This window comes from Bufo gargarizans, chromosome 1, assembly GCF_014858855.1.
Source record: "Bufo gargarizans isolate SCDJY-AF-19 chromosome 1, ASM1485885v1, whole genome shotgun sequence".
In the NCBI taxonomy this organism is placed as follows: Eukaryota; Metazoa; Chordata; class Amphibia; order Anura; family Bufonidae; genus Bufo; species Bufo gargarizans.
This window is the reverse complement of record NC_058080.1, coordinates 398523542-398536021: the sequence shown is the minus strand read 5'-3', so window position 1 is coordinate 398536021 and position 12480 is coordinate 398523542. Positions and strand designations below refer to the sequence as shown.

Here is a 12480-nt window from a genome sequence, read left to right as displayed (position 1 = left end):
CTGTTATACCAGAGTGGTAGCATGTATCACAGCAAGGGGAGATGCCACCCAGTAATGTGACCCTGCCTCAACATATACCCTGCTGCAGAACCCAAAATGGTGCACCACCTCGGCTGTGTGATCATTGACCAAGCACCTCTAGCAATTTATACTTTGTCAATTGCATTAAGTTTTCCAGGTGTTCATTTTCAATTTCTGCTAGTGTATATGCAACCAAAAACCAAATTTCCAAATTTATATTCAGAGTACAGTGTCAAAACATTACCAGTCTTTATGTCAGATATGTACATTTTAGAGGATTTACCTATTCGGCCTAAACCAATGATTCCCACTGTGCTGTTAGATAGTCCGTAGCCACACATCCACATTGGTGCCCATGACTTCCATCCTCCACTTAAAGAGAAATCACAACGATAATTAAAGGTGTATTACAGTTTCAGCAACACAATTTCAGTTATTTTCCAATATACTTTTTGTATCAATTCCTCATGGTTTTCAAGATCTCTGCTTGCTTGATTTTCTTGGACATATGATGATTGGGATGAGCGAATCGACTTCAGATGAAGCATCCGAACTCGATTCACATAACAGTTCGTTCCAATACTGTATGGAGCAGGAGCTCCGTACATTATCAGAATGTATTGGCTCTGATGAGCCGAAGTTATTGCTTCGCGAAGTCTCATGAGACTTAGCGTAATAACTTCATAAATTAATTTGTACTGTAAAAAAACATTTCCTGAACTCGGGTTTGGTTCCAAGTGGTAATAACTTTGGCTCATCGGAGCCAATACATTCTAAAACTGTACGGAGCTCCTGCTCCATACAATATTGGAACGAAGTTTTATGTGAATCGACTTTGGATGTTTCATCCGAAGTCGATTCGCTCATCCCTAATGATGATCATACAGGTACACAAAAATTTCTTAAATGTACACACAATTAAGATGCATCAGGGTGCGCTTTCCTATAAAGCGCAACCCACTTAGCATTATAAACAAGGGGTTTACAAGCTGCTGCCAAAGCTAATACGATTATGGGATGCCCATAATGAGAGCATAGAACTGCTACTTTACAAATCATGTCAGACCACACATGGAGTACTGTGTACAGTTCTGGGCTCCTGTAAACAAGGCAGACATAGCAGAGCTGCAGAGGGTTCAGAGGAGGGCAACTAAAGTAATAACTGGAATGGGTGGACTACAGTACCCTGAAAGATTATCAAAATTAGGGTTATTCACTTTAGAAAAAAGACGACTCAGGGGAGATCTAATTACTATGTATAAAAGAAATCGGTGGTCAGTACAGAGATCTATCCCATCATCTATTTATACCCAGAACTGTGACGGTGACGAGGGGACAGAGGAAAGAAGGTTTGTACACAAACATAGAAGAGGATTCTTTACAGTAAGAGCAGTGAGGCTATGGAACTCTCTGCCTGAGGAGGTGGTGATGGTGAGGACAATAAAAGAGTTCAAGGGGGGCCTGGATGTATTTTGTTATAGTTACTAGCGATGGGTTGTTAATCGAGGGAGTTATTCAGATTGCCTGAATGGAGTCGGGAAGGAATTTTTGTCACCTAAAATGAGGAAAATTGGTTTCTACCTCACAGGGGTTTTTTCTTTGTCTTCCTCTGGATCATCGTTTTAGGATAATAGGCTGAACTGGATGGACAGACTTTTTTTTAGCCTTACAAACTGTTAATTTTTTCCTCTCAGCATTCCAAAATCCATAACTTTTTTACTTTTGCATTCACATAGCTGTATGATGGCTTTTCTTTTTTTTGGGAGTAAAAAGTTGTATACTTTCTAACAGCACTATTAAAGAGGACCTTTCACCTGGAAAAACATTGTGAACTAAGTATCATAACATATAGAGCGGCGCCCAGGGATCTCACTGCACTTACTATTATCCCTGGGCGCAGCTCCGTTCGGCCGCAATGTCCTCCGGTATGTTCGGGGACTTGGTTATAGTAGGCGGAGACATAGGGGACTTGGTTATAGTAGGAGGAGACTACCCTTGTTCTGCTGGGCGTCTCCTTCTCCTAGGCTGTAGCGCTGGCCAATCGCAGCGCAGAGCTCACAGCCTGGGAGGTTTTTCTCTCCCAGGCTGTGAGCTCTGCGCTGCGATTGGCCAGCACTACAGCATGGGAGAAGGAGACGCCCAGCAGAACAAGGGCAGTCTCCGCCTACTATAACCAAGTGAGCGAAGATACCGGAGGGCACAGCGGCCGAACGGAGTGGCGCCCAGGGATAATAGTAAGTGCAGTGAGATCCCTGGGCGCCGCTCTATATGTCATGATTCTTATTTCACAATGTTTTTCCATGTGAAAGGTCCTCTTTAAGTATTCCATAGGATCTATTGGGAAGCTGGAAAACAATTATTAATGTGTGGAACTGGACAAAAGAAAAAAAAAAAAACTGTATTCACTATGCGTTAGAGATTTCCTTCATTCTACATCGCTTATACCAGTGATGGAGAACCTTTTAGAGGTCGAGTGCCCAAACTGCAACCCAATACCCACTTATTTATTGCAAAGTGCCATAAATGGCATATTGGTACACCATAGACTTTTTACAGGGTGCGATTGCCCATTGAGAGGGCTCTAAGTGCCGCCTCTGGCACCCAAGCCATAAGTTTGCCACCACTGGCTTATACCATAGACTGCAATAGCATACTGTTGCAGTCTATGGCAATGGTGCTATGGTCATAGTAGGCAAGGCTTAATAAAACCTCTACCAAGGTAGGCCTGCCATAGTAATCAAACGGTTTCCATAATCTTCTCACAAGCTGCCCATTTGATCACCAGATGGTATTGGAGGCATGTTCTCTCCGATCACTGTCACTGCCGTCTGATGACTGTTGTGTAAATGTACAACAGCAGAGACAACCGCTGTACATGTATGCTAAATGTCACCAATGGGGTTAAAAGTGCATAAAGTGGACAGCAACCTAGTGAACACCAAAAGGGCTCTTTTTGAGCATCCAACAGGCATACGAGGCTCTATGGACACGTTTGGCCAGGAAAAATGAATGAACGCACAGAATTCAATGTAAGTACATCCCAATTGTCCAATTATTCAGCTAAATAAATCGTAAAGAAACAAACTGCAATCTGTAAACCAGTCACAGGGTCCCAAAGCCATGTTGGAGGAGTGGCATACTGTTGTAAATTGCTTACCTTTTAACTTCTTGTATAGCTTCTGGCAGGCGACGGCAGGTGGCTAGCAGTAATGCTACGCTCAGTTCTGCTGTAGCCTCAGTTAGAACATCCGGAGTATAACCCACTCTGATACCTCTGTAGTAGACAAAAATCCTAGTTATCTCAGTGTTACCATCCACAAAAAGGAAACATCTTAGCAGTCCCAACCAAAACCTTAGTATACATCTTCAAATTACAAAGTACATACCGCTTTTTTATTTCATCCATTGCTAAGTGGTCAAAACCAACAGATAATGTACTGATAACCTTGAGGTTTGGCCCTACAAATTGTAACAGAACAGTGTTTAGTATTGTATTTCACAGATTGGAAATAGTCAAGATACGCAGAATAACTATGAACATTGAACATACATGCTGAAGAATAGATTGCCCATGCTGTATGAATATCACTGGACTAAGGGGTGGTGTTAAATGCTTTCTGACATCCCATTCGCCACCCAACATTATCCTGCATGCAGCGTATTTTTATGGCAGAAGGCAGTCATTCTAACTGAAACCCAACACATCCCATTATGGTGAACGGGGATCCAGCAGGCTTTGCTATGTCTAGCCACCCCCCCTTTCCCAGAGCAGACTACTAGATTTACTGAATGCAGACATGAACCTTCCCTTACTAAATTTCCCAAAGAGCTAAAAGCTAAAATGTCACTTTTACACAATTAGAGTCCATTCACACGTCCGCAAAAAAAAAATGGAACATGTCCTATTCTTGTCCGCAAGATTAGGCATTTTCTATTAAGTGCCGGCGATGTGCAGTCTGCCGGTGTCCGTGTCTGCCGGCGATGTGCAGTGCCGGTGTCCGTGTGAATGGACCCTTACACTGAGGAAGATTTACTAATCCCGTAGACAGTGGTGTAAACTGGTGCGGCTCTTTATGCGGCACATGAAGTAGTCCGTTATGGGCAGCAGGTCATGCTGTGTACACACACAGTACAATCTGTATGAGGACGAGTGATTGCAGTACCCATACATGCAAATGCAGCTCTCACCTCCACTGACGAGCAAGCAGTAGTTAGTTCCCAATAATTGCCTGCCCAGTCAGTGCCTGTAAATGCAGCTCTTACTTCCACCAACGAGCAGGCAGTAGTTACTTCCCGATAATTGCCTGCTCAATCAGTGCCTGTAAATGCAGCTCTTACCTCCACCGCCGAGCAAGCAGTAGTTAGTTCCCAATAATTGCCTGCCCAGTCAGTGCCTGTAAATGCAGCTCTTACTTCCACCAACGAGCAGGCAGTAGTTACTTCCCGATAATTGCCTGCTCAATCAGTGCCTGTAAATGCAGCTCTTACCTCCACCGCCGAGCAAGCAGTAGTTACTTCCCAATAATTGCCTGCTCAGTCAGTACCTGTAAATGCAGCTCTTACCTCCACCGACGAGCAGGCAGTAGTTACTTCCCGATAATTGCCTGCTCAATCAGTGCCTGTAAATGCAGCTCTTACCTCCACCGCCGAGCAAGCAGTAGTTACTTCCCAATAATTGCCTGCTCAGTCAGTACCTGTAAATGCAGCTCTTACCTCCACCGACGAGCAGGCAGTAGTTAGTTCCCAATAATTGCCTGCCCAGTCAGTGCCTGTAAATGCAGCTCTTACTTCCACCAACGAGCAGGCAGTAGTTACTTCCCGATAATTGCCTGCTCAGTCAGTGGCTCAGGCTGGATGAGAAATCTCGTGCATGGCTACACACTTCTGTCACCAACAGAATCTGATGCCAGAATTGTGGAGCAAAATGTTGCATCTTAGTTCACGCCCTTTTCCCCACTTTATTCAATTTTTATACTACACAATCAAAACTTACCAGCAGTGTCTAAAACCTCTTTATCGATGCACTCTGATAAGAGACAAAACAAGCCATGGACCCCGGCAACTCCTTTTAACAGCTCTGCCCTTGGCACGGGATCATCTGAATCCCACTGCTGGATGGTACAGCTAGAAGATAAATGTGCTCATGAAGATCTAATATGCTGGCTGCTGAAAGGTATTCCACTTCCATTGTCACTTAAAAGGGTTCTCTCATGAGTAATGTAAAAAGTGAAAATCAGACATCGTACAGTACATGACAATCTCTTTGTAACAAAGCTAGAACCAGCCCTGTACCTCACGTGGATACAGAGATCTCCCCATTCATTGCTGCAATTGCTCTGCTAGATTTTTTTCAGGCTGGCAGCTCAAGGGGCGTGTCCTTAATCAGGGGGTGTGTCTGTTCTGCTGTAGCTGGAGGCTGAACTAAGCATGTGCTTACATTACACTGAGCAGGACAGAGAAATTAGCAACCTTCTGCACTCCAGCTGCTGTGAAACTACAACTCCCAGCATGTAAACATGCTCTGCTCTATTCTAACTCCTCTAACCCCCAAATGTAATTTCTACCTCCACCAAGCCTGCTGTAAGGACAGGTGAAGCATTCTAGAATGGTTGATATGTTTGAAAAGAATCTGTGAGAAGCCTGACATCAGTTTGCCTTCTGTACTGTAAGGTCCTGTTATTGCTGTGCTCTGGCACCCCAGATTTCCTGTACACCCTGGATGGGGAATCACTGGTCTATGTCGGGGGTTTAGGCTGTGCTCACACATTCAAGTTGGAGGACAGTGCAGAACATATGCCATTTGCTAGATTATACTTCTCTTGCCTTAAGGATCCAATCTGAAAAAAAAAAATATTTACACTTGTTCCCAGTAATTGGCCCAAAAATCGTGCAGTGTAATCTGGGCTTAAAAAGGTGACATTTCCTTCCATCGTGCGTCCTATTCACAAATGTAGAGACCGGAGCCTATTTGTTATTACTGCATCCTGTCCCCCAGTTATAGGCGCCCTGCAATAACCAGCAAGCACTTTCCCTTACCAGCACTGTAATCCACTGGTTAACCCTTTAATGACCAGGTTAAAAAGGCATAAAAGGGTATTCCCATCTTGGACATTGGGGGCACATGGCTAGGATATGCCCCCAATGTCTGATAGGTGAGGGTCCCACCTCTGGGGCCCCCACCTATACTTAGAACAGAGCCTGCAAAGTGCTGTAAGCCCCATAGAAGTGAATGGACCAGTAGCTTTGCTTCCGCGGTGCGCTTCCCATTCATTTCAAAGGGCTTCCACACTCGGCTATTTTCGGCAGTCCCATAGAAATTAATGGGGGGTGGGCGCGCATGTGCGGTGCTCCCTCTCGCACTTTGCAGGCCCAGTTCTAAGTATAGGTCCCAAAGGTGGGAGGTGGGACCCACACCTATGAGACTTTGGGGTGTTGTGCCTTTTCAGAAGTGTAAACAGTTATATCTACTTATTCTAGCTATGATCAAAAGTGTAAACAGTTATATCTACTTATTCTAGTTATTATGAATAGTTTAGAATCACTATTTATATGGACTTCTGGGAATTAGACTTCGTTCAGAGGAAGTTGTGTTTTTGTAACCAATAGTCAATCGTCATTTAGACAATTAGAAGATACACGCCACCTGTGGTAGTAGAGGCTTCATTGTATTTCTTATCTAAACATAAATTCCACAACGTGAGAAGTGTCAAGATGTTCCTCCGAGTCTATATTATAGTTGGTTCATGTATCAAAGTTTTTCCCTCAGCTCTGAGATAAGGCTTTCAGATGTCAGGTATGTGTAGTGTTGAAGATGTCAGGTATGTATGAGTTAACCCTTAATGGTATGATGCTTATAGCTTATACCACAGTGCCACCTAGGTATGAGCAGGCAACAATACACCAGTAGCAAAAGTGCATTCTGGGTAGTGTTATGACGTCACATTCCTTATCAATGTACACGCCTATCCAACAATGATTGGAGAGTTCCAAACTAGGAAGGTGTGTTTATCTGATACGTTTTTGGTTAAGAAACCACATACCAAAAGGAATAAAAAAAAGAAAGAAAGAAATAGGAGGAGGAAACAAAGAGAGTCGGGAAAAGGATCTTGATCATCATAAAAACTCTTGAGAGCTGACTTCCCCGAGACTCTTCCTATCACCTACCTTCTCGGGTAATGTATGTTTTTTATGCGTGTGTAGTATTGATAAATTAGTTGGCTTGATATATAGCCACATTCCCGCTTATTACGGTGGTATAGTGTTAAGGAGCTACATCAATATTGGCGCTGTTCAGTTACGATGCATATAACTGAATAAAACATCTAATATTGATACCACAAGAGAACTTCTCTGTTAGAAAACTTTATATTCCCTAGTTTGATATCAAGCTGATAAATTTATAAGCTTTATTACATTACTACCAATACAATCTGAGATTGGTCATAGTTTTAGCAGAGCAAGGGCTCGTATCTGTCATTTTCTTGATTGAATTTCTGTGCATAATTAATTGATTAGTATATCTCTCATAATTGAAAGCAGTATTGCATAATATTCTTGTGTTGGTTGAATAGTGTTTTGTTGGCACCATCTAGTGGCGAATTCTGGGTACTGCATATCACTGTGTATCATTGAACTTTGCATTAATTCATTTTTTATTGTATTTTAAATGATTGTATAATAAATCATTTATATTTTTGCATAGATGCTTGTACCCTGTTCTAACTGATTGCACAAAATAATTAGGTTCTCGATCGAACTCATATGAGGTGTTTATATCTATATCTATATATATATATATCTATATCTATCTCTCTTAGGGCTGCACGATATGGGAATTTTGTGCGATTGCGATTAGGGCCCTAAAAATTGCGATAACGATATGCGATGCAATATTTTAAGGGAATTGTGCTAGAGGTCTATTTGCTTGGATTTTCCCATATGAGCCGCTGACGCAGCTGGGTATGACATAGTTGTGGGGGGATCCGTGGATGGCGCACTGTCGCGGGGGATCCGTGGATGGCGCACTGTCGCGGGGATCCGTGGATGGCGCACTGTCGCGGGGGATCCGTGGATGGCGCACTGTCGCGGGGGATCCGTGGATGGCGCACTGTCGCGGGGGATCCGTGGATGGCGCACTGTCGCGGGGGATCCGTGGATGGCGCTAGGGCTGCAACGATTAATCGATGTAATAGATTATAATCGATAACTGGATTCGTTGTCGACGAATCCAGTTATCGAATAATCGCCGATTCGTTGCTATGCGGGCGGGCGGTCACTGCATCTTTATTTTACCTTTTACAATGACGCTCCAGTAACAGGCAGAGCGGACGGCGGCGTAACGTCACTTACTCACGTGACGCACCTGCTCCGCCTCCTTCATTCATAAAGTGGGCGGAGCAGGTGCGTCACGTGAGTAAGTGACGTTACGCCGCCGTCCGCTCTGCCTGTTACTGGAGGGTCATTGTAAGGTAAAATAAAGATGCAGTGATTAGTCCGACTAAGCAGCGGGGCCGGGGCTGTTATGGGGAGGGGGATCGGTCTATGGCACTGCTATGGGGAGGGGGGATCTGTGCACTGTTATGGGGAAAGGGATCTGTGCACTGTTATGCCCATAACAGTGCACAGATCCCCTCTCCATAACAGCGCCACCCACAGATCCCCCTCTCCATAACAGCGCCACCCACAGATCCCCCTCTCCATAACAGCGCCACCCACAGATCCCCCTCTCCATAACAGCGCCATCCACAGATCCCCCTCTCCATAACAGCGCCATCCACAGATCCCCCTCTCCATAACAGCGCCATCCACAGATCCCCCTCTCCATAACAGCGCCATCCACAGATCCCCCTCTCCATAACAGCGCCATCCACAGATCCCCCTCTCCATAACAGCGCCATCCACAGATCCCCCTCTCCATAACAGCGCCATCCACAGATCCCCCTCTCCATAACAGCGCCATCCACAGATCCCCCTCTCCATAACAGCGCCATCCACAGATCCTCCCCATAATAGTGTCGTCCACAGATCCCCCATAATAGTGTCGTCCACAGATCCCCCATAATAGTGTCGTCCACAATTTGTTTTAATATGTCCTTTGAACATAATTTTTCAAGTAAAATCATATAAACCTCTTTGTTTTGTAATTTTGTCGTTTTTCCCGATTAAACGTAGAAATTAATCGGCAACTAATCGATTATTCAAATAATCGTTAGCTGCAGCCCTAAATGATGCACTGTTATGTGGGGGATCCGTGGAGGACGCACTGTTATGTGGGGGATCCGTGGAGGACGCACTGTTATGTGGGGGATCCGTGGAGGACGCACTGTTATGTGGGGGATCTGTGGAGGACGCACTGTTATGTGGGGGATCCGTGGAGGACGCACTGTTATGTGGGGGATCCGTGGAGGACGCACTGTTATGTGGGGGATCCGTGGAGGACGCACTGTTATGTGGGGGATCCGTGGAGGACGCACTGTTATGTGGGGGATCCGTGGAGGACGCACTGTTATGTGGGGGATCCGTGGAGGACGCACTGTTATGTGGGGGATCCGTGGAGGATGCACTGTTATGTGGGGGATCCGTGGAGGACGCACTGTTATGTGGGGGATCCGTGGATGGCACTGTTATAGGGGATGTGTGCTATGACACATAGGGCCATGAGGGGGGCCAGCATAAGACACACATATAGCATCTTATGCTGGTCCCCCTCATGGCCCTATGTGTCCTAAACTGCGCACATAACTGGCTTTGTGTGTAAAGTATTTTACTACTGTGTGAAACAAGCTCTCTCCTATTGCTAAAACGGCCAGCCTCTGTACTCACTTTCACAGTACTATGAATGCACTACAGCGAGCGGCAGCGAGCGGGCCGGCCGGCGCGTGACTGACGTCACTTAGTAACGCTCCTCCCACTTCAGGAAGCAGGAGCGTTACTAAGTGACGTCAGTCACGCGCCAGCCGGCCCGCTCGCTGCAGTGCATTCATCGTGAAAGTGAGTACAGAGGCTGGCCATTTTATCAATAGGAGAGAGATTGTTTCACACAGTAGTAAAATACTTGACACACAAAGCCAGTTATGTGCGCGGGGCCCCTTCATATATAATCGCGGCATTTTCGGGTTGGCCAAATCGCCATATCGCATTTGGCGATTATCGCGATTCGATTATTTTTTCGATATATCGTGCAGCCCTAATATATATATATACATAGCATTTGCTTTATATCCCCGACAGGGGGCATAGCCTAGCAATATGACCCCAATGTCCAAGATCGGAATACCCTTTTATGCCTTTTCAGCCTGGTCATTAGAGGGTTAACCAGTGGATTTCAGTGCTGTTAATAAGACCTTACAGTGAAAAACACTTTGCACAAAGCAGAGCTGATCACAGTCTACTAAGACCCAGCAGCTCTGCTCCCAAGACACCCGTCAATCACATAGTCACCGGGTACAATAGAGGAAGTGGCTATGCCTGAGCGTTATGCACCTATCCGAGTAGAGAACGCAGAAGCAGTAATAAACAGTTTCTGTCTTCTCCTTGGGTCCCCCGCTGTCACTGACATCTGAGGACCCAACCTCCTCTCGCTAGATTACAGGGGCAGGACCTTTAATCCACGCGCCATACAGTGCTCCGGTCAGGAACATAGCTGCTTGTACCAACAGCTGTGTTTCTGTCCATCTGGACAGTGGCCACAAGCGGAAAAAGGGTGGTGCACCCGGGGACCCGACCTGCTTCTGCTAGTTTACAGGAGCAGAACCTTTAATCAAGCGCCATATGGCACTCCGGTCAGAAACATAGCTGATTGCACCAACAGCAGTGTTTCTGTCCAGCAGGACAGGGGCCACATGGGGCATGTGGGTTGTGCACTCCTGCCTTAAGTCCTCTAAGTTGCAAGATGGGGCCTCCATGGGTCGGACTTTTTTTTACCAGCACATCCCACAGATGCCTGACTGGGCTGGGGAGAACCTGGAGACCAAGTCAACATCTTGAACTCTTTTTTGTGTTTCTGAACCATTCCTGAACAATTTTTGCAGTGTGGTAGGGTACATTTATCATGCTAAAATAGGTCACTAGCATTAGAGAATACCATTGCCATGAAGGGTTTACTTGGTCTTCAGCCAAGGTCGGTGGGTAGTACATGCCAAAGTAACATCTGCATAAATGCCAGGTCAAAAAAAAGAACCCAAAACAGAAAATTGCCCATAGCATCATCAAACCTCTGACAGTATGTCTTCTTATAGTGCATCCACCCATACCTGGTCGTCCACATGATGGAAAAGAAAATGTGATTCATCAGACCAGTCCATCCTCTTCCTTTGATAATGTGTTCTGATGCTCTTCTATGGGGCTGTGCACATGAGCGGTGATTTTCATGCATCACTTGTGCGCTGCGTGAAAATCGCAGCATGCTCCTCTTTGTGCGTTTTTCACGCAACGCAGGCCCCATAGAAGTGAATGGGGCTGCGTGGAAATCGCAAGCATCCGCAAGCAAGTGCGGATGCGGTGCGATTTTCACGCACGGTTGCTAGGAAACAATCGGGATGGGGACCCGATCATTATTATTTTCCCTTATAACATGGTTATAAGAGAAAATAATAGCATTCTTAATACAGAATGCTTAGTACAATAGGGCTGCAGGGGTTAAAAAAAATATACACTCACCTAAAGAATTATTAGGAACACCTGTTCTATTTCTCATTAATGCGATTTTCTAGTCAACCAATCACATGGCAGTTGCTTCAATGCATGTAGGGTTGTGGTCCTGGTCAAGACAATCTCCTGAACTCCAAACTGAATGTCAGAATGGGAAAGAAAGGTGGGCTACAACAGCAGAAGACCCCACCGGGTACCACTCATCTCCACTACAAATAGGAAAAAGAGGCTACAATTTGCACGAGCTCACCAAAATTGGACTGTTGAAGACTGGAAAAATGTTGCCTGGTCTGATGAGACTCGATTTCTGTTGAGACACTCAAATGGTAGAGTCCGAATTTGGCGTAAACAGATTGAGAACATGTATCCATCATGCCTTGTTACCCCTGTGCAGGCTGGTGGTGGTGCTGTAATGGTTTGGGGGATGTTTTCTGGGCACACTTTAGGCCCCTTAGTGCCAATTGGCCATCGTTTAAATGCCACGGGCTACCTGAGCATTGTTTCTGACCATGTCCATCCCTTCATGACCACCATGTACTCATCCTCTGATGGCTACTTCCAGCAGGATAATGCACCATGTCACAAAGCTCGAATCATTTCAAATTGGTTTCTTGAACATGACAATGAGTTCACTGAACTAAAATGGCCCCCACAGTCACCAGATCTCAACCCAATAGAGCATCTTTGGGATGTGGTGAAACGGGAGCTTCGTGACCTGGATGTGCATCCCTCAAATCTCCATCAACTGCAAGATGCTATCCTATCAATATGGGCCAACATTTCTAAAGAATGCTATCAGCACCTTGTTGA

At 45.3% G+C, this 12480-nt stretch overlaps 1 protein-coding gene across 1 annotated transcript in view; it reads right to left on the bottom strand.

Moving 5' to 3' along the window:
- The window catches only part of LOC122921023 (glyoxylate reductase/hydroxypyruvate reductase-like), a 29760-nt gene that overhangs the window by 14406 nt on the left and 2874 nt on the right, over positions 1-12480 (bottom strand). Inside the window, exons 2-5 of the mRNA XM_044270902.1 lie at positions 5015-5145; positions 3408-3480; positions 3179-3295; positions 305-393 (exon numbers count right to left, since the gene is read on the bottom strand). Coding sequence (XP_044126837.1) covers positions 305-393; positions 3179-3295; positions 3408-3480; positions 5015-5145 — 410 coding nt within the window. The remainder of the gene's footprint in view (positions 1-304; positions 394-3178; positions 3296-3407; positions 3481-5014; positions 5146-12480) is intronic.